At 39.9% G+C, this 22,535-nt stretch overlaps 1 protein-coding gene across 7 annotated transcripts; it reads right to left on the bottom strand.

Moving 5' to 3' along the window:
* Positions 1-4,705: 4,705 nt before the first annotated feature.
* Positions 4,706-22,392, bottom strand: LOC136421452 (sialin-like). 7 transcript variants are annotated; one of them, XM_066408774.1, is made up of 17 exons: positions 22,008-22,392; positions 21,189-21,832; positions 19,711-19,995; positions 19,102-19,332; positions 18,534-18,621; positions 17,992-18,078; positions 17,543-17,667; positions 16,958-17,107; positions 16,482-16,611; positions 14,026-14,267; positions 10,019-10,187; positions 8,867-9,300; positions 7,334-7,727; positions 6,615-6,691; positions 6,171-6,317; positions 5,454-5,499; positions 4,706-5,125 (listed from the first exon to the last, which is right to left on the bottom strand). In XM_066408774.1, exons 2-12 carry the CDS (start codon positions 21,372-21,374, stop codon positions 9,293-9,295), a joined length of 1,701 nt encoding a protein of 566 aa, XP_066264871.1. In that variant the 5' UTR covers positions 21,375-21,832; positions 22,008-22,392; the 3' UTR covers positions 4,706-5,125; positions 5,454-5,499; positions 6,171-6,317; positions 6,615-6,691; positions 7,334-7,727; positions 8,867-9,292. The 7 variants fall into 7 exon arrangements, with proteins under 7 accessions (XP_066264871.1, XP_066264867.1, XP_066264868.1 ...); XM_066408770.1 differs by having other exon boundaries at positions 8,867-10,187; XM_066408771.1 differs by lacking the exon at positions 14,026-14,267 and adding an exon at positions 10,472-10,713 and having other exon boundaries at positions 8,867-10,187.
* Positions 22,393-22,535: the final 143 nt, after the last annotated feature.

The raw sequence follows: 22,535 nt of genomic DNA, 5'->3' as shown, positions 1-22,535 counted from the left end.
GATAGATAGATAGATAGATAGATAGATAGATAGATAGATACAAGGTAGATAGATAGATGGATAGATAGATAGATAGATAGATAGATAGATAGATAGATAGATAGATAGATAGATAGATAGATAGATAGATAGAAATATAGATATATAACGAAGAACACGCTTATAACTATGAATTGTCGTTTTATTACAGATCTTGGCTCGTAACAGCTACTTCGCAAGTGGAGCATCAACATCAACTTCCAAGAACTATCGAGAGACCATACTGCCATCAACCTCTTACAACTCACAAGGTGAATTACAAGAAAGACAACATGTTAAATTCTGTGTTGCTTTGCGTGGTTACGTTGTGTTTTTGGCAGCTATAATAATACCGACGAATGATCTGCAAACATGATGATTTTAATGCAGATGCACAAATTATACACAAAATGCATCTGTAGTCATTTTGACACTCTAGATATATTGCGTTCAAAAACTATCTACATATTCCACTTAAATTCATTCCACGATCCTTACAATCTTCTGTGTTATTTTTAGCTTCAACACCAAAGGCAGATCCTACAGGGAAGCCACACTCAGATTCAACAAAGATGCAAATAACTTACACATCAACATCAGCAACGATGTTCCTTCGACAATCGACGATACCCACGCCCTTTGACACGACCAGAACGGAACCGAAAGTGAACACCAATAGCGTTGTTAGAGCCACATTATCCAACCATAAAGGTTTGTTATCGTTAACGAAAAAATTCAACTTTTAAACATATATGTAGAGTTGAACCAGTTTTACCAGTCTGTTTAGAGGGCAGTGGTCATGAAGTGATTTCGTGCTTAAGAGTAATTCATACTTACATTGTGCAAATGAATTTGATATCGCAGGAATTTAATTTCACCTGTGGTCATTTTGACACTCTAGATATATTGTGTTCAAAAATCATTTACATATTCCACTTCAATTCATTCCACGATCCTTACAATCTTCTGTGTTATTTTTAGCTTCAACACCAAAGGCAGATCCTACAGGGAAGCCACACTCATATTCTACAACGATGCAAATAACTTACACATCAACATCAGCAACGATGTTCCTTCGACAAACGACGATACCCACGCCCTTTGACACGACCAGAACGGAACCGAAAGTGAACACCAATGGCGTTGTTAGAGCCACATTATCCAACCATAAAGGTTTGTTATCGTTAACGAAAAAAATCAACTTTTAAACATATATGTAGAGTTGAATTTTTCTACCAGTCTGTTTAGAGGGCAGTGGTCATGAAGTGATTTCGTGCTTAAGAGTAATTCATACTCACATTGTGCAAATGAATTTCATATCGCGGGAATTTAATTTCACGGTAGGGAGAATATAGATCGTTCACGTTTGAAGGGATAGAAATATAATGGAAACATATATGTAAATATGTATACATAAATATAACTTCGGCAGCCAGTCTGAAGCCAAGAAAACTATAGTGGACGGTCTCACACTTACTTGGCAACTGTTCAAACAATGCCCTGGACAAGCATCGTACACTCATGGAACTAGATAAAAAGTAGAATACTAGTACTGTGGAATGCGCGAGAAGTATCAACAAACTTCACAACGTTCCGTATCGCCCCGATACGTTGCATATCTTTGATTACAGTACTGTCAGTAATTACGACTCCTTAATTGGAGTGCATATTCTTGATAAATATAAATTCGATGCTTGAAGATCGGATCTAGGCTTAACTGTTTGTTGTACCGAATGATCACCCATTAATTTCTTGCCTACTCAAAATATTAACATGAACTTTTCATTGCTGTTCTTGAAAAAGGCTAAGCATAGTATTTAAGGGCCATGTATAACTGTTAACTTATACTTTAACACTTATAACTGTTCACAGAAGGTCCTGGTGGAATCGTGAACTCGCAGAAGATCACTTTCGGAGGGGAAGGAAAAGGCCGTGGGAAGTTTGAGAGAGCTTATGAAGTTGCTGTGTCCGAATACAATGAAATATTCGTGGTTGATCTAGGCAACAAACGAGTCCAAGTCTTCAGCATGAACGGGGCCTTTCTCCGCCTCTTCCCAACGATAGCATATATAGACGGTAAATATGGCAATAGACGAACAATAAACATAGACCCTTATGATCTTGCACTTGACGGTGAGGGAAACGTGTGGGTAGTGGGTTCAAGATATATATCTCGGTCTAATCGTGGATATGTATATCTAACTAAGTACAGTAGAGAAGGCCAGCTAGGTAAGCAATTCATGTACATGATAAAACAGTCACTGTGGTACCAAAGCCCGAACATTGCATTTGACACTGTAAACAACAAAGTCATTGTGGACTGGGGCGGCGACGAGATCTCTATCTTTTCACCAGACGGCATATTGTATAAAAGTTTTAAATCATATGATGTTGACCGCATTACATTGGACAATAAAGGAAATATATTAACCCTAGGACGTCTCACAAGCGAAGTACATTTGTACAATCAGAATGGACGTCCCTTGTTCAGGTTCGGAGCTAGAGGTAGGGGCAAAGGCAAACTGTTACATCCCGAAGGTATCTGCACAGACAAGTCGGGTCACATCATTGTAGCGAACAGCGGAAACCGTAAGGTAGACATGTTTACAAACCACGGTAAATTTGTCCGCACCGTCTTTAAGTTTAAAAATCCAATGGGTGTTGCATTAGGTCCGGGTGGACATCTAGTGGTCACCAACTCGGTCGATAACACAGTCACAATCTTTCCACGCCATTTGGTATTTCCGTAACTTTACAATGTGAGTTCCACGCCATTTTGTATTTCCGTAACTTTACAATGGGAGTGTTCACTTCTTTATACTTTCGTTGTCGAGGTGTAAATCATTTGAGATTTTATCTTAAGTAGAGAGTGGCTAAGTAACAATACCCAGTCAGTTGTAGCTTTCCAAGTCATCTGTGGATCTGCTACAAGCAGCAACTTAACCCAATGCATACGAGTATGTGAATGTCTTAAAATTTGTGGCAATGATAACTTTGTTGAAGTACAGTATATTTTAAGGTATCAACTTGAAGGATTTGAAAAAAAAGGGTAATTCTGAATGGTACATAAATGTTGAAATCTTTCGGTGATTCTATTTGTAATATGATTGTTTGAAACTTCTCTCTGTTCCACATGAATCATTTAGTCAGTGTACTAAAATCTATGATGCTTTCTCAGTGGCTACAGCAAAATCAGTAGTGAGAAAGGTTACAGCTTGTATAGATACTTATACTTTACTTTATTGCACGACAATTCCAAACTATACAATGTATGGCAACAATGCAACTATTAAACAAATGCATAATATAAGAGAGTCATAGAACAAAAACTTAACATTCTGATTACTTATACAATAAGGGGTATAAGAAATGAAGAAAGACTGAATCCAGCCAGAGGTTTTTTTCTACAACTACCTAAGCTGCAGAATACAGTGGATCATCAAGGGGTAGCATACATTATTAGTGTCGTTTTTTTTCCTAATGGCAAAATATAATTACTTTTTTTGCATTGTTGCATCTAAAGATATATTCAAATGATCATTCCGGCTACTCTGTCTGTGTTTAATGATTGTAATATAGTAAATATTTAATCACTTGAATAAATATACCTCACACAGATGTGCCCGTGCTTATCTGACCATCACTTTGTCTACATAACTATTTCATGGTGCTATGCATATCTTTCGGCCGATACTAAATATGGCAGCCCTTCGTAATCAGCAAGTATTTTTAATTGTTCAATTGCATATAAACCACGATGCAAAACGATGCACGGGGCGCTTTGTCATTTCCTCCTTCTTTGCTGAAAATTCCTGTTGCAATTAAATAGTGACACTTGGTGACCTCAGTCTTGGCGAAACATGTGATACTTCTTTTTCGCAGCACACACCAAGGTGCTTTTAAATACAAACATATGGACTTACTTGCAGACAGCATAAATTATCAATAGATCTGATGATCTGCGTCCAGTTACTAGTAGGTTATCGAGTGGAATGTCAGAACGACGGAGCTCCAGACACCAGGAGTTAAATAACCCTGCAGGCCTGGATCTGCCCGCAAGGGTCAAGTTGGAAAATGGTTCACCTGGCGTGTCCTACAGTACTGCAGTGGACTTTGTATGTTTGTGTGTTTGTGTGTAGACAACATAACCCGAGAAACTGTTGATGGATCTGCATATGCATGACTTTTGGTGGATGCGTAGAGATTGTAGAGGACAAGTTCAAAAATGGGTCACCTGGAAGTTTCTTACTGTACTACAGCTGGCTGTACTTGTTGTAGACAGGACAACTCGAGGAGCTGTTGATGGATATGCATGATATTTAGTGGATGGGTAGGTTTTTTAAATGCGAAGGTCAATTTGATGATGGGCCTCCTAGCGGGTACCTAAAGTACTGCAGCGTAGCTTCAAAGTTTGAGGTCAAATTTTCTGCAAGTGCTACGGTCATGATTTTTGTGCGTTAGATAGTTTGTGCCACAGGAAGCAAGTTGTGTACGTTTGGGCCCCTTAGCGACTCGTTTGGAACTGCAGCGGGTGTTTTTGACTATCATTAACTAGTTTATCATTCATTTTTGTATTCAGTCATTTCTTGACAGGAGGCCACATTTTTCCACATAATCAAATTATTTACTCCAGTCATCCATTCCTTAACACATGTATTCATTCATAGAAAGTTTGACTTGACACATATTTCCCCAATCTTTTTTTATTTCGCCAAGAAGCATGATGTCTACAGATTTGTTTACTTCCTTGATGAATAAAAGTTCAACTGTCAGTGTTGTTGGTCCGGTAATCATATTTGTATCGGAAACTTTATAGCACGAAGACAGACTTTCATTTTTCCACTGACTACGGCATATCATCATCGGGAAAACAGTTAAAGACAGAAGGAATCATATACATAATCACGGTACATTGGAGTCAGAAGGTATAGTATAGGATTTGAATACAGGCACCAGAAAACCACCTGTCTACGTAGTCTTGATTTTTTTTTGCATGAACTGGTTGCTGTTTATTTACTAGTCATGTACTACAGACATCGTGTAGGCTTCAGGCTTCAGTAACACCATCTGACTGGTGCACGGGGGAGGGGGGGGGGGTGCTTCGCTTCTAAAACAAAATAGCATGAAGGTGTTTATTTACAACATTCAATGTTCAACCGTGTATTTATAAAACCAGGGGGGTTATCCTCTTGCCAGGAAAAATAACTATACTGATGTGTGCATAAATATACAACATATGTTATCTCTTCAATAATTACGACAAAGAGGCCATCATATAAAGGGAATTCATAAAAGCAGTAAGACTGAGTTACTAGCTGATAAAACAACTCGAAAAATGCTCCCTTTTTTGTATGTAAACAAAGAATTTGGATGTAGTAATGATATGATTACTGAGATCTTACGCATAAAGGTGAACAATATAATAGGCTACTTACTATTTCTTATCGCGAAACTGCCCCATCTCATCGACCTCGTCAAAGTCTGTAACGAAAGACATGAATGTCATAAGAACATACATAGATAGTACAAGTTTCGTAAGTATACTTGGGCTAACCCATGACATGAACAGCACGACATTTTCACATACATAAAGGATGCTTTCATTTGTTATGCATATGATGCCCTGCTTTTCATAGTCTATTCTCTTGATGGCCACCGTTGCGTAATTTCCAAACACCTCGAATATGAAATTTCCCTTATTTATCACTTTGAATATCATCTAGATGAGGTTATTTCTGAAAGTTGTATTTCAGTGCTGAACGGCCTTGTTTTCAGGACTCAATTTTCAGGAGCTGAACTTCCCCGAGCACTGATTCTCAACTCCGCACTCGGTAACCAGTGCTGAGCTGTCCAGTGGGCCAGTTCAAAGGTCATTCAGCTCTAGTTAACCAGTGCTGAAATTGCCCTCGGCACTAGAACCGAATGCTGATATATGAAAATGTTTTAAATTCAATATTGCAATGTTTTACTCATTCTAAATCGAATGTGTTGCACGTTTGAATGTCCTGTCATCGAAAGCAGCTGAATTAGACAACTGAACCTCATTATGTATGCAAATCGGGTCTTGTACGAAGATTTCGAAGATTATATACGAACAAGCTTCACAGCTGAGATTTTACAAGTAAAAGAGTCGAATTTTCAAGATTTCTTACCGTTGTCCATTCCCCTTGCAGCCATCTCTTCCCTTTTCTGTTCAACTTCCGTCAGTACCTCGAGGAGATCATCCAGTTTGTCCCTAGTCTGTCCCCATGAGGCCCCCTGCTCCTCCCTCTTACCGCCTTCTAGCTTCGCACTGCCACCTTTGAAATCAACAACATGACTATCAATATTCCAGAAGTGAAATAGCTGTCCACTTTGTTTTATGGTGCCGTCAAATACTTATACCGGTTGATAATCCAGTTGGTCGAACCACAAGAAAAAGCGCATTACACAAAAAAGCAATAACAAAAATCTATTGCGTACATTTCCGCATCTAGAACCAAGTTCGTTGATTCCTATACGACGCATCAGAATGATTTTGAAAATGGTGATGACTTATACAAAGTTAAAACCGCACAAAAGAAACTAAAACGAAACATCTCAATCTATGTACTTACGTCGCCTCCATCCATGGCCAACTTCGGCCATCAGGGCTACAGTAAGGACAACCACTAGAGCTGCGAAGACCTTCATGCTGAAATACAGTATTAACAATTTGTTACATGGTTTTACCTTAAAGTAAAAAGATTAAAGGCTACATATGTATAATAGGGATGTCGGACGACTCGGCCCATAGGTAACATATCAAGTTATTACTATTTTGGACGTTGAAAAACAACGGATCCCTGTCGATTATACTTCTTTCTGTTCTGACAAGTATTTCAGAATCTTGCAGATACAAGTTTACAAATTTGGCACAAGACGGACGCCGTGGGACTGAAGTTGGCTCGAGCGCTATTAACAACGTCATTGAACTAACTATTAAAGATTTCAACTACAAGAAATGAGACACACACTTCGACTAAACTTGGGGGTGACCCAGTGTCCTGTACTAAAATACGCAACTCATAGCGAAAGCTTATTGAAACAACTAGCTAAGCGACTGGGGTCGCCCGTACTCTAATTCTAACTTTCTCTTCTCTGTTCGGCGATGAACGCCGTGGCGCTGGCCGGGCCATGTTTCATGTCGTCCCGCCTTGTCTGTATCTGTACATCGCTGTAGTCTCAAGCTTCGTTGACTACTGACTTAGATAAAAAAAAGATAGACTACAAAAACATATACAGGCACCAATGATATTTAGCTGATAGATCTAATTAAGACAGACTTGGTACGGACCTTGTTCCAATGCTTGTCAGATCACGATGTGTCCTGCGTCTGAAGATTTCGGAATGAAGTAATGAAAAAATAGAGACAATAAGCAAGATATATACTCTTTCCCACTGTGGTTATGCAAATGAGAAGTAATGGAAACGCTGGTTGGCTGGTACAGAAGTTGTCTTGCTAGTAGTCTTTAATCGTTTTGTTTTTCTCCAGATTTGCTTTGTGTTGGATCGAGGATCGCTTTGTGTGGTAAGACAATTATCAGACCACAATATGGTACGCCCACGTTCTGCCACATTCCAATGTAATGACAGTTTGCTGTTGTGAAGCTAGAAGATAACTGGAAATTAAAAAAAAACGTAATCGGAGCACTCACGGGTACGCAAAGGTGTCCATTGAGTCGAATTTCCTGCAAGATAAATATGATACTTAACTTAACGATCTCTCAATAGACTACCCCCCTGACAGTAATTTCTGTAACTTATCAAATTGGTGAAAGATATAGGAACACTTGAAGACCAGCAGGATTCCCCTTCTTTATACTTTTTTTCATTTCCCTCTTCCTTGCAATTCATTTTTGGCTGCTTCACAGTGGCGTTTGCAATGATGTGTGTTACACTATCCTGTATAGCCGGGTACGTTATTTGCACAATTAGCTAGAAGATATGGACAACAGTTTCGCAAAATTAGCTGAATCATGAAGATGGCATCCTCTGCTGCAGACTATGATACAAGAGCGTAAAAAAATATGCGATAAAAGAGACAGTAAATGTAGTAAAAAGAATCTGAGCAATAAAACATGGCCTCACAGTCAAAAGTATTTTATTCCCGTATTCAAGAAGGACACAAAAAGTTACACCAGTGTCGTGGTACATGGTAGCCTAGTATCACTTCTAAGTTCATTCAAGACTACCACACTAGTGTTTCTTCTACAACTACCGAACTAGTTTCTCTTCTGTAATTATATTGCCCTTGTCACCAGTGTCACTTCTAATAGTACACTCAATGCTAGCACATGCACAACATATTTCCAATTTTCCGTCTTTTTTTTTGTTCACTATCTGTGGTGGGGAACAAAATTGTTATTTTCTAATCAGGGGAGTGATCCAATGCGCTCATCGTTTTTTAAATGCTTGTCCTGGCCTTACGTAGTATTACAAATTACATAAACATTACAGCGTTCTACCTACTACATGCATTCCAATTTACTGAAATTTAAACATAAAGGTAAAAGGATGATTTGTTTATTATATGGAAAGCAGTTCCGTCTAGATATGGATCTGTACAAAAATTATTTTTCATGTCACTTTTTGTTTGTTTCATTAGTCCGTACGTATATTCACTGACAAGATATGTCTAGTAACTATGTTGCTGTGTTAAGACAACTTGTTGTGGGATTGTGCTAGTTGTGGTAGGGCAAATTTCATTCTCAAACTGGATAATAGTTTTTAAAAGTAACCTTCATTTTACAGTCTGCAATGACAGAGGGGTATAGAGTTGTTATATTGAGGTCTTGAAGTCACAGTGAAGAACAATGCGTGTCTTTACCTGTCAAGTAAAGAGAGGTAAACGCCAAAAAATATTTCCACGCACCGGTGAGAAGAAAATGTGTTGTAAAATTAAGGCCTAAGCATTCATTTCCTTCAGAGGAAGTAAGACAAGTCGTATGTTTATTCATGAGTTTACCACAATCAATGCGAATTAGCAATCTCACGTGATGGGAGGCGCCTTTATTAACAAGTCAATTATCTAAGGTTCCCTTTGTTACAAAAGTAGCATTTCCTAAGGGCTGGGTGGAACCTGTGATTTTCCTGTTTTGTTCGCCTCAATGCGTAATACACAAAGGCCTCTTTGGGAGCTCCATAAACAGTTTGAAGTTGTCTGACAAGGAGACATTGTTACTACATGTATGTTACTGCCCAGGACACGGTGGGTCGACGTGACCAGGCTCGCCAGCGCATGAAGAATTCGTCGCTAAATACCTGCCGAGCAAAGAAGAAATTGAAAAGTTAAAAATTGCATTCATGAGGTTGTTGTTTAGAAGGTGTTTTTTTTTGGTTTTATTTTGTGGAAATTTGACGATCGGTTGACTTGACCACGGCTATGGCCAACTTGACCACTGCGATGTGCCGACTTGACAAACTGCGATGTGCCGACTTGACCACCGTGATGGGCTGAGTGGACGACCGCGATGGGCCGAGTTGACCAGATTTGCGGTGGACCGAGTTGGAAATGAGCCGAGTTGCCCTGATACCAAATGAGACCAGATGGATAACCAAACCACCCTGGAAAACCGTTCTCCCTTTAGCCAGTGTAGTATGAGCAGAGTGTATGGAACTGAACATTATAAAAAAAATAGTAGCGTACCATATCTGACGGTAGTATGGTAAACAGTATTATGGAAAATGACGACCACAATAGACAGGAACGATTGTATGACAATAATTATGTCGTATTCATGGAAAATCCAGAGTATATACTCAAATGTGAAGCTTCTTAAGTCTATTTTTCACAATTCAGTAGGTGTATAATTCCATATGATCTCTACTATCATACCAGGAAGACCGTTTCATAGAAACGAATACTCCCAACCCAAATGATGTGCGTTTTTAAATTCAGAACACATTTGATATGAGAATTTACACTAAACGGTCGACTCGTAGACAAGTACTGGCCATGTGTCTGTTTTTTCGTCATTACTGCTGTCAAGTATCAACTTGTCCCTTGCTGGGTGGGATAGTTCGTCTTCATCCGGGTCCCGCGCCCAGGAAACCGGATCAGTCCGGTGGAACGCCAGAGCCATGACGGATCCGGAAACAGAAATGGCTGCACCAATGTAGAAGACTTTCTGCCAGGCTGCTATTGTTTGCTGTCGGTAGTAGTAAAGCATATTTCAGGTAAAAATTATGAAGCGAAAGTAAGGAAGCAAATCACAATTATATTGCAAGACAATAAAAAGTAAAGTACGTTTCTTAAAACATCCAATGACATGTAATAAATCCAGTCATATCTTATTTCTACTTCCGTGAACGCAAATGTCACTGTCGGTGTATTTGTTTGCATGTTTGCTTGCGTATCTATGCAATTACTTCCAGAAGCTAGGCGTATACTGTAATGATCTTAAGTATTATCTAATTTTGTAAGAGAACTCACATTCTCATCTGGAAGGATTCCAACCATAAGAGGTGCCAAGAATCCTGAGCAGTTTGCCAAACTGTTGCTGATCCCGTAAGCTACACCAGAGAAGCCCAACGTAAGTTCGGTGTAGCTGGGGTAGAACCCCGGTATCATCACCCCTCTCATGGTCACAGCCAGACACAGCAGGGCAATAGCTGCTGTAGAATCACACCTCACGTGTCCAACAGCCACAAGGCAGACAGCAATAACAGTTAAACCTGTGGAGTTAGGGAAGTTGCGTGTAGACATTACTTTAATAGCCCGGAGGAGAGAAATATAAGATAAGGACCCCTGACCTCCTCACTTGAACTCTTGAAAAATGGCTTCGGCCGAATGAGTGTATGTTTTGCATACTTTCAAGGTTAAATAAAGGTTGAAAAAAATTCTTACTCTTAAAGCACCTTACTGCAATCTTGTATATATTTCATGACGATATCTCCTAGGTTGAATGTTTTCAAGGTCTGGTTACCTAGGTGATTGGTCATTTAAATTTTTAACAAAGACTTGCAGTAGGGGAATCGAACGTTGTACTTTGGTGACCTTCAGTCACACTTTTCGTTACTTAAGCGTGAAATGTTATGTACTGGTGTTATCTCGATCTTACAAAGATTTGGTCTGTCATTTCAACACAATCTACTCTATCTAGACCGGACTTCCGTGCGATTATTTGCCCCCCCCCCCTAAAACTTCTACTATAAACGACATGGTATAAGACCACCACATTTGTAGGAAAAGATCTAAATAAAAAAGATGTTTGAAAACCGCTACTGACATTTTGGTCTCGTTAAGACGTAATATAACGTCAGTATGACGTCATTCGTGTGGATTTTGAAATGTTAGTAGCCCCAGCACAAATTGTTAAGAAGCTATACAACGTGCAGGTTGTCACAGATGCCCCCCCCCCCCTAATTTGGTGTACATATGGTTAAGGTCTACCAACTGTGTTCTTCATCGTGTCTTGGTCTTTTTATACTTTTTTTCATTTCCCTCTTCCATGTAATTTGTTTTTGACTGCTTCACAGTGGCGATTTTAATGATGTGTGTTACACTATCCTGTATAGTCAGGTACGTTATTTACACCATTAGCTAAAAGATATGGACAAAAGTTACGCAATATAAGCTGAATCATAAAGATGGAATTCTCTGCAGACTATGATACAAGAGCGTAAAAAAACAAGATGCGAAAAAAAGAGACAATAAATGTAGTAAAAGGAATCTGAGCAATAAAACATGGCCTCACAGTCAAAACTAATTTTATTCCCGTATTCAAGAAGGACACAAAAAGTTACACCAGTGTCGTGGTACATGGTAGCCTAGTATCACTTACTAAGTCCATTCAAGACTACCACACTAGTGTTTCTTCTACAACTACCGAACTAGTTTCTCTTCTGTAACTATATATATTGCCCTTGTCACCAGTATCACTTCTGATAGTACACTCAATGCTAGCACATGCACGACATATACCGTCTTTTTTGTTCACTATCTATGGTGGGGAACAGAATTGTTGTTTTCTAATCAGGGGAGTGATCCAATGCACTCATCGTTTATTAAATGCTTGTCATGTCCTTACGTAGTATTAAAAATTACATAAACATTACAGCGTTCTACCTACCATATGCATTCGAATTTACTGAAATCTAAACATAAAGTTATGAAGATGTTTTGTTTATTAGATGGTAAGCAGTTCCATCTAGATATGGATCTGTACAAAAATTTATTTTTCATGTCACTTTTTGTTTGTTTCATTAGTCCGTACGTATATTCACTGACATGATATGTCTAGTAACTATGTTGCTGTGTTAACACAACTTGTTGTGGGATTGTGCTAGTTGTGGTAGGGCAAATTTCATTCTCAAACTGGATAATAGTTTTTAAAAGTAACCTTCATTTTACAGTCTGCAATGACAGAGGGGTATAGAGTTGTTATATTGAGGTCTTGAAGTCACAGTGAAGAACAATGCGTGTCTTTACCTGTCAAGTAAAGAGAGGTAAACGCCAAAAAATATTTCCACGCACCGGTGAGAAGAAAATGTGTTGTAAAATTAAGGCCTAAGCATTCATTTCCTTCAGAGGAAGTAAGACAAGTCGAATGTTTATTCATGATTTAACCACAATCAATGCGAATTAGCAATCTCACGTGATGGGAGGCGCCTTTATTAACAAGTCAATTATCTAAGGTTCCCTTTGTTACAAAAGTAGCATTTCCTAAGGGCTGGGTGGAACCTGTAATTTTCCTGTTTTGTTCGCCTCTTGGGAGCTCCATAAACCTCCAAGTCAGCAGTTCGAAGTTGTCTGACAAGGAGACATTGTTACTACATGTATGTTACTACCCGGGACGCGCCGGGTCGACGTGACCAGGCCCGCCGCGCATGAAGAATTCGTCGCTAAATACCTGCCGAGCAAAGAAGAAATTGAAAAGTTAAAAATTGCATTCATGAGGTTGTTGTTTAGAAGGGGTTTTTTTTGGTTTTATTTTGTGGAAATTTGACGACCGGTTGACTTGACCACGGCTATGGGCCGACTTGACCACTGCGATGTGCCGACTGGACAAACTGCGATGTGCCGACTTGACCACCGCGATGGGCTGAGTTGATCAGATTTGCGGTGGGCCGAGTTGGAAATGGGCCGAGTTGCCCTGATACCAAATGAGACCAGATGGATAACCAAACTACCCTGGAAAACCGTTCTCCCTTTAGCCAGCGTAGTATGAGCAGAGTGTATGGAACTGAACGGTATAAAAAAAGTAGCGTACCATATCTGATAGTAGAATGGTAAACAGTATTATGGAAAATGACGACCACAATACTAGTAGATAGAAATGATTGTATGACAGTAATAATGTCGTATTCATGGAAAACCCTGAGTATATACTCAAATGTGAAGTCTATTTTTCACAATTCAGTAGGTGTATAATTCTATATGATCTTTACTATTATACCAAGAAGACAGTTTCATAGAAACGAATACTCTCAGCCCAAATGATGTGCGTTTTTAAATTCAGAATACATTTGATATGAGAATTTACACTAAACGGTCGACTCGTAGACAAGTACTGGCCATGTGTCTGTTTTTTCGTCATTACTGCTGTCAAGTATTAACTTGCCCCTTGCTGGCTGGGGCAGTTTGTCTTCATCCGGGTCCTGTGCCCAGGAAACCGGATCAGTCCGGAGGAACGCCAGAGCCATGACGGATCCGGAAACAGAAATGGCTGCACCAATGTTGAAGACTTTCTGCCAGGCTGCTATTGTTTGCTGTCGGTAGAAGTAAAGCATATTTCAGGTAAAAAGTATGAAGCTAATTAAGAAAGCAAATCACAATTATATCGCAAGACAATAAAAAGTAAAGTACGTCTCTTTAAAAAAATCCAATGAAATGAAATGAATCCAGTCTTATCTTATTTCTACTTCCGTGAACGCAAATGTCACTGTCGGTGTATTTGTTTGCATGTTTGCTTGCGTATCTGTGCAATTACTTCCAGAAGCTAGGCGTATACTGTAATGATTATCTGATTTTGTAAGAGAACTCACATTCTCATCTGTAAGAATTCCAACCAGGAGAGGCGCCAGAAATCCTGAGCAGTTTGCCAAACTGTTGCTGATCCCGTAAGCTACGCCAGAGAAGCCCAACGTAAGTTCGGTGTAGCTGGGGTAGAACCCCGGTATCATCACCCCTCTCATGGTCACAGCCAGACACAGCAGGGCAATAGCTGCTGTAGAATCACACCTCACGTGTCCAACAGCCACCAGGCAGACAGCAATAACAGTTAAACCTGTGGAGTTAGGGAAGTTGCGTGCAGACATTACAATAATAGCCAGGAGAAAATCATAAGATTCTTATTCTTAAAGCGCCGTACTACAAAACTGTATATACATGTAGTTCACGTCGAATCTCCTAGGTGGAGTGTTTACAAGGTCTGGTTACCTAGGTGATTGGTCATTTCAATTTTTAAGAAGACTTGCAGTAATGGGATTGTTGCGTCACGTTTGGTGCTTTGTCACGTTTGGTGCCTAGGCACGGTTTGTGACAGTGCCCGCGTGTCACAAACCGTGCCTGGGACAAAAGCACGGTTTGTGACACTCGGACACCGTCACGAATGGTGCCCAACCGAGCACAGTTCGTGACACACAGGGGGTCTTATCCCATACTGTGCTTTTGGGCGGAGCTTAGTGTTTTGAGGGGGAGGAGTCTGCCCAACGCGTTTTTTCCCTACAGCCCGCCATCTTTGTTTTTTTCGGGGCGCTGGGATGAGAAAGAATCAGCGTAATTCTCGCTCATTGAAATACATTTCGCGCTTGTCTTGGATGATTTGGACTAAGAGTTGATGTGGCACAAACAGACGGACGTCTCATCACGAATTTCTACAACAGAAATCCGTCCCGAACCCTGCCATTCACGACTGTGTCCTGAGGCACGGTTCGTGACAGTGCCGGAGTGTCACAAACCGTGCTTTTGCCCCAGGCACGGTTTGTGACACTCGGGCACTGTCACAATCCGTGCCTGGGCACGGATTGTGACAGTGCCTGAGTGTCACAAACATCTCCGGCACTGTCACGAACCGTGCCTGGACAGTGCCCGGGGCTACAACTTCCCGTAGCATCGATTTAGATCGGGCGAGCTGACTGCCTCGGGACGTCGAAGTAATCGGCAAGTGGCCCGATCCTAGTCTAGATCTGGTTTCCCTGGATAGAATATATTTAGTCTTACAAATTTTTTATTATTTTTTTTTAGCATCTGTTATAGACACTGTCTTTTTGTGCCACTTCAGTTCTAGGTCTAAGTTATTCAATTATTTTACAGAGCGAGAATTACGCTGTTCCTCCTTACCTCAGCGCCCCAAAAAACAAAGATGACGGGGGGGGGGGGGGGCTGCGGTAAACAAAAACACGCTGCCTTATATGGAAACGCGGGCATCACTGCCCCGTCAGTCACAGTGATTGACAGCACTTCCGGGCACAGTCTGTGACGGTCGGGCTGTGTCACGTTCTGTGCCTGGGAAAGCATAGAACGTGACAGGCATGGTGTGTGACGGTACAGGGATCGCACATTGTACTTTAGTGGATTTCATCCACAGTTTTCATTACTTGAGTGTGAAACGTTATGTATTAATATATTGGTGTTATGTCGATCTTACAAAGATTTGATCTGTAATTTCACCACAATTAACCTCTATCTAGACCGAGGTTCTGTTGGATTGTTTGCCCCCCCCCCCCGCCCTAAAAATTCTAATATAAACGGCATGGTATACGACCACCGACCACCGCATTTGTAGGAAAAGATGTAAATAAAGAAGATTTTAAAAATCGCTACTGACATTTTGGTCTCGTTAAGACGTAATATAACGTCAGTATGACGTCATTCGTGTGGATGTTTTGGGATAAAAGCGTCAAAAATAGTGTGTTTTCGGCAAACTCTAAGGTATGCAGCACAATTTCAACAAAAAAGAGTGTCAAAGTAATATTAGTCTCTTAAGACTTCTTTTCTTGAAAAAACTTTCATTTTTAAAAAAAAAACTGCCTAAAAAAAGGTAGTGACGAAAATAGAGGGACAAGAGCTTGGATGTATCTTAGCTAACGATATGGTACAAACTTGATATTTGATTGTGACCAAAGATGTCATCAAAATAGCTTTGATTAAGAATATCAAATCGTAAAAGCTTCATTATGTCACATAAGATGTTAATGACGCTAGGACGTGTGGTTAAGACGAAAGCCTTGAAACTTCATAGTTTAAACTGAAATTAGTGAAATGTCAGTAGCCCCAACACAAATCGTTAAGAAGCTATATAATTTTTATACAACGTACAGGTTGTCAACTTGTCACAGATACCCCCCTCCCCCTCTTTTGGTGAACATATGGTTAAGGTCTACCAACTGTGCTCTTCATCGGGTCCTCGTCTTTTGCCGGTTATTCTGACGCTTACTGAGCAGAGCCAGCCTATCGCTTCAAATATATTCAATTGTGTCGGAATGAACACTATTCTCACCTAAAACGCTTGCCTTTCTAATGTTGACCTTCTTGAAAGTTGATTTCTTGATGACAGGATCAAGGATGAGACTTGTCAGAATGCTGGACGCAGCGTGACTCAGGTAGGGCAAGGCAGACAAACCACCATTCTGTCAGAAACACAATTATGTAAAAAGCATACTTCGCACATCCTTTTGTTACGCTTATGTCACTCGTCAAAATGTCCTCTAGGTCATGGAGTAACTGTAGGTACTTGATCTCTTAAAAGCATTTATTTAGATCATTTAAATCCTTATGATTGGCGGAACGTCATTTAAAGTTTAATGCTGCATTTGCCAACCTATTACAAATTTGAATGCTGCATTTGCCATCCTTTGTCTTCGTAGGATTCCAGCAGAAACAATGACACACTTTTACGCTTCCAACTCACAAGGCCAATACTTAAGTATGATCGCGGAACATTACAATATAGCATATGGTTGTAATATTTCTTACCGTATCGATGTTGAAGTTGAGTATTGTATCCATGTACAGAGGTAGGCAGGTAAGTATCAAGTAATAGCTCCAGCTTTCAGCACAGTGTATATAGATTAGCACCCACAGGTGTGGCGATGTCAACATCTTTAGCCACGGAATGTTTCTCCCCTTGCAAAGAAAAGATAAAAATGCAGTTCAAAAAGTTAGATTCAACAGAAGAGGGCATGTCTGGGTTTCTAGTTACAAATGTTTTGCTGGCATTCAGAAACTTAAGAAACAATTTAAGGTTTATGTGCAGACTACTAAAATTTGATGATGTTACTGTCTCAAACCAAAAACTTATTCATTTTGTCGCAGTACAATTTTCATGCATACGACTGAATTTTCATTAGAAAACATGAGCGGAGGCAAATAAGCTCACAAACGTTTGTGACAGTAGTGACAACAAGCTGCACTAAAAGTAGAACTAGACAATATTGCCCCTGGGAAGATGACAGACGGTATAATTCCCATGCATTCTTTCTCCTTTAAAAGTAAGGATAATATGACTTACGTATACAAAGTATTATCTTTAGTCGAATAAGTAATTTATGTATGGCTCACCTTTTTCATCTTTTCTAGATTTGACTCAATATATGTCCTTTCAGCTTTGGTTATTCTCGGATGAACGGCAGGCGAGTCAAACGCTAGGAGACACCACATACAACAGAGCGGCAAACCCGCTACCCCTGGAATATGAAAACACATATATCATTTCATATATGTATGAATGAATGTCAACACACATATATTATTTCATATTTCAAGGGGTGTTTGGGAGGCGATCCAAATCCGCAGACAACGCAGTACCTTAAACAGGGACAGGGGGCGTCACTATCTCAAGCCTGTAGATGACTGTTTCTTGTCACGTGATGATCAACATCAGTCACGTGACAAGAGAACCCCAAGACGAGATGTGACTGTAATACCGGGTATATAACCCCGAATATTATAAATACACTTCTTATAAATACAATTATTATCAAATGCCTTCAAGAATTAACTAGACCTACCTGTGGCATACAGGGTGGCTGCCCAACCAAATTGTGTGATTAGATACGCTGTTAAGGAGAAACCAACAAAGACTCCAAAAGTGTCGCCTAGATAAACAAACAAAAAAACAAACAAAAAAACTGCGTTACATCGAGCGCACTTGGCTGAATGTGCATATAGCGCATACTAGTAGTAAATTTTGCAGTAATCTAGTACGGGAGCAATAAAATTGAGTCTTTACTACTGGATGAATCCATTTGTAAACTCAGACATATCAAGCGCCTATCTGGCAGCTTTTTGTCAATGAGGAGAATGGGAATATTGACAAACGTAATCTAGTAGGACTTGGTAGGTAGGTAGGTGATCTAGTAATCTAGTTTAAATTTTAATCACAATATAGCCACAATGGGTTCCCGTATCATATCAGGACCTCTCATTTGATATTAATAACGAGGCCGTAGTAAATAAATCTTAATGTCGCAGGTAATAACGAGATTCACATATATGATGCTTGGATCACGAGACTATAATGCTATTTTTCAATAGGTACTTGCCAACTCACCAATCATGACGATTGCAAGAAGGAGACCTCTTTCCGAGGGTGGGGCCCATTTGGACAAGATGCCAAAGATGCTAGGATATATCACACCCTGGACAGGGGAAATAATAGCCATGAGTAAGGTATACTGATATGTTGATGATCTAAAATGGGTAAGGTTACATTGTTAAATCGACATGTAGAAAAAATGTGGCTAGTTTGTAGAACTAAGGCATACAGGATCACAGTCAATATTTAGTTTTCTTCGCCATTTAGATATTCAAGGTTTTTAAAGGACAGAAGATTTTTGAGCTTAAAGAATGAACCCTGTTTGTGTATGCTTGTGCATGTGTGTGTATGCGTGTTTTATGTGTGTGTGTTTATGTGTATGTGTGTGTGCTTGTATGTGTGTTTGTATGTCTGAATATGTGTTTGTTTGTGTTCGTATGTATATGTGCGCGTGTGTGTGTGCTTGCCTGTGTGTGTGTTTGAATGTCTGAATATGTGTGTTTGTTTGCGTTTGCCGCTCCTGTGATATCTGCTTTATATATGTGTATCTACATGAGACAACACATTAATATGCATACAAAACCTGCACAAAGCCAACAAGGACTCGATCAAAGAACAACCACCACTCTCCGGTGAAAGCTGCGACGGGCGTGAACAGAGTTAGCACGGAAGACAACAGGATGCTCAGACCGAGAACTTTCTTCCCACCAAATCTGGCCTCCAGGAAGCCTCCCAGCACCTGACTAAAGATATGGCCGTACGCGTAGGCGCCGAGAATACGGCCTTGGGTGATCGGATCCCATGAAAACTTGTTCTAAAAAATAAAGAAAAGATAGTGATGGTTTTATTCTTTTAAGTTTCAACCTCAAAATACGTGTAATGATATCATGATGATTGTGATGACACGAAGATGAATATAGAAATTTAAAGCATAATTTAGTCTCCTACGGTCTATTCACTGACAGATGCATCCCGGATGTAGCAATTTATCACGGCGTCCAATTATATGTTTTTTTTTCGATTATGATGATCATGATGCCGATACTATTATAGTTATAGTTATAGTATATTTGGGACAGGGGGTGGATACGAAGAAAGGACAGACAGGTAAATCAAATATTAGCTGTAAGGGACATAGAAACACAATTAGCTTACTTTGCATAAATAATCAAAACAAAATTAAATTATCTACCTTGTGTCTATCTTCCGTTGAGTTTCCCTGCCACGCTGTCCCCGTCTCTGTATAAAGTGTGGGCTCTCCAAATTCTGTCACATTGTTTTTATGTGTGACAAGCTTAGACCGGGACGTGTTAACGTAACACTCACTCCCCAAAGTGTTGTTACCATCGCTGTGTGGTGAGTGTTCAACCATAGCCACGATGATAATACTGAAGTGTGAACGCAGGGTGAAGAAGTGGATGGTGACTCCTATAAGAAGGACGACCAAAGAGTACCGGGCTGGAATACAGCAGTTCATCTGTAGAAATGTATAAAACAGCGACAATGAAGTATAGCATTCGATTTAGGAATACAGCATTAAAAGTAGTGTCTGTCTGTCTGTCTATCTATCTGTCCGTCTGTCTGTATGCTTAAACAATACATCGTACAGTATTATAGCCCTAGCAGCATTTTGTAACATGACTTGGTCAACCCTTGACAAATGAGTTGAACTGTTTATACAGGCTGGGATTTGTGACAGTTACGCTCGATGCACACATATGCATGGCACGGACGGTTTGTTTACAAAGTCATCAGCGCAGGAGAAGTCACGCACAGTTGTATCTGTTGGATCTTAACACTTAGAACATGGCTAGGATCCAAGTTAATTTAGTACAACGCATTATCTATCATCTTATTCATAAGAAATTAAGACGATATTACCCTTCTTTACAGCTGCCATTTTATAATCGATATCATAAATGTAACTAACTACGATATGCCTAATAAAGCGTTTGAGCTAAATGGCTAGAGGATCTAATGGAAATGTTCTGGCATCGCGTAGGGGAACTCGATACGCAATGACAGCCAAGAGACAATTTGCATACAAATATACACAGGGCCTTATCTCTTTGCTGTCACCACATACAGAACGGGGCTGTAAGAATTAACCAGACACAAAAAGAAAAATGAGTGGGAAATATAAACCAATAGTGGTATGTAGGCCGAAATTGTTAAATATCTATGTTTTTAATGATTTCTTTTTTAACAAGACATGATAAATCGGCATTTAGTGAAGTTCGTGTTTGTGCATTCAGATATTTCCGACCCTTTCTTTCCACATCAAAGCAAAGCAGCCTGTTAATTTTGGTCAGGTTACATGTTTGCTACTTCGATGAGCTTGCTTGAAAAACAAAAAGATTCAGGCCTTCGGATAGGAAACTATTGGAGGAAACGTTCCGAAAAATTGGCGAAATAGGTTAAAATTTCGAAGACACCAAAAACTGTCAGAAATTAAATTCAAAGGTCTTAAGAAAAGCATGGAAAAAAGTGCAGGTTTAAATGTTCACAAACCGAAAACGACCTTTTATATACACGTAAAAAGCGGGCAAGTAATTTAAAGCGCCGTGTATGTGATCATCTCACTTATATTACATACATTTTCAAAGCGAACTAATTTACTTTGCTGGTGCATATATTTCTGCTTTAGCGTAATAATCGGATCGTGCGTACTTTGAGTAAGTTGTGTCGTTGTTGTTGTTTTACACTGGCCGGCTTATGACACCCCCGTGGTGGGTGTACTATAATGCTTGGGTCACATTTCCAAAGCGGGGCCCGGCCGGGTAGCCTGCTGGAACAAAAAATACGATACAAAAGACAACAAAACACACAAAACGTAAAAAGATTACTCCTTGCCATAAATTTGTATATTCGTGATACGTATTTTTTTATTCCTTGTTTTCTCAAAACAGCCCGGTCGGGCCCCGGCTTGTAAATGTGACCCTAGCATAAGCCGGGCAGTGTAAAACAACATTATGCAGAGCAACGGGGATAGAACCCTGGCACTGTGTTGTTACTTCTTTATGACTACAAAAAATATTAGAAGCCACAGGAAATCATTACAATATGTTGACAAGAACATGAGATATTTCTGGAGATGGACACCACTGGATATGAGATGGACACCAGAACGTTCCACAAAGGAGGGCTTTCCGGTCTTGTTTGATGCTGTTTCCTATATGCCATGCAAGCCTGCGCATATCTAATATTAGACTGCTATTATGTCAATGGACCCATGTAAACATGCATGTGTGCTGATCGATCCCCGGCTGCAGTGAACCGCTATGACGCCAGCACGACCTGAACCGGGGTTAAATCTGAGGACACATATTTGGGCGTTTGATCAATGATCTTCGTTCGCAAATAGGATAGCCCCCCTTTTTAGCTTGACTAAATCTCTCATGAAAGTGTATTGTCCTAAAATACCCACTAACGTAGAGTTAAACCATCACAAAATCAGTCAGTTCGAGGAACAGGTGAGAGCGTACTTACGCTTCGTGAGCACACCATTTTATCCGCCTCTCCTGTGCCACATTCAGTCCACTCTGACCTTCAACTTTGACCTCCAAACCTGACACCACAACTAATAAGTTTATTGCAAATTCGTGACCGAAGGCTAATTGCAAACAACATACATAAAATAACAGGATACAAAATAGGTATAAAAGCGACTAGACTGGACTTAACAAACGTAATTGTCTATAACTAGTGAAACCTAACCGAGCAAAGCCCATTTCATGAGCAAACATTACCAGTATTTCGATGGTTACCTGATTTTTTTTTCTGTGCTCTAAGCATCAGCAAAATTCGTCACTATTATATAGATTCAAACAAGAGTTCCACGACCTCATACCTTCACCAAAGTGACTTTTTTTAAAACAAAATACACAATGCAAGGAGGCCAGGCGATACTCCGGTTATCCACGCAGGCGCAGAAGGCCAACTTTTAGCTCATGGAAATAGGTTTGGTACTCTTGGTAAAGGTAGCTGTAAAGGGGCTTTTTTCAGGATATGTTGATA

The sequence above is a fragment of the Branchiostoma lanceolatum genome, chromosome 16, assembly GCF_035083965.1.
Source record: "Branchiostoma lanceolatum isolate klBraLanc5 chromosome 16, klBraLanc5.hap2, whole genome shotgun sequence".
Classification (NCBI taxonomy): domain Eukaryota; kingdom Metazoa; phylum Chordata; class Leptocardii; order Amphioxiformes; family Branchiostomatidae; genus Branchiostoma; species Branchiostoma lanceolatum.
The sequence above is the reverse complement of the archived record's forward strand: the minus strand, read 5'-3'. Positions and strand labels throughout refer to the sequence as shown.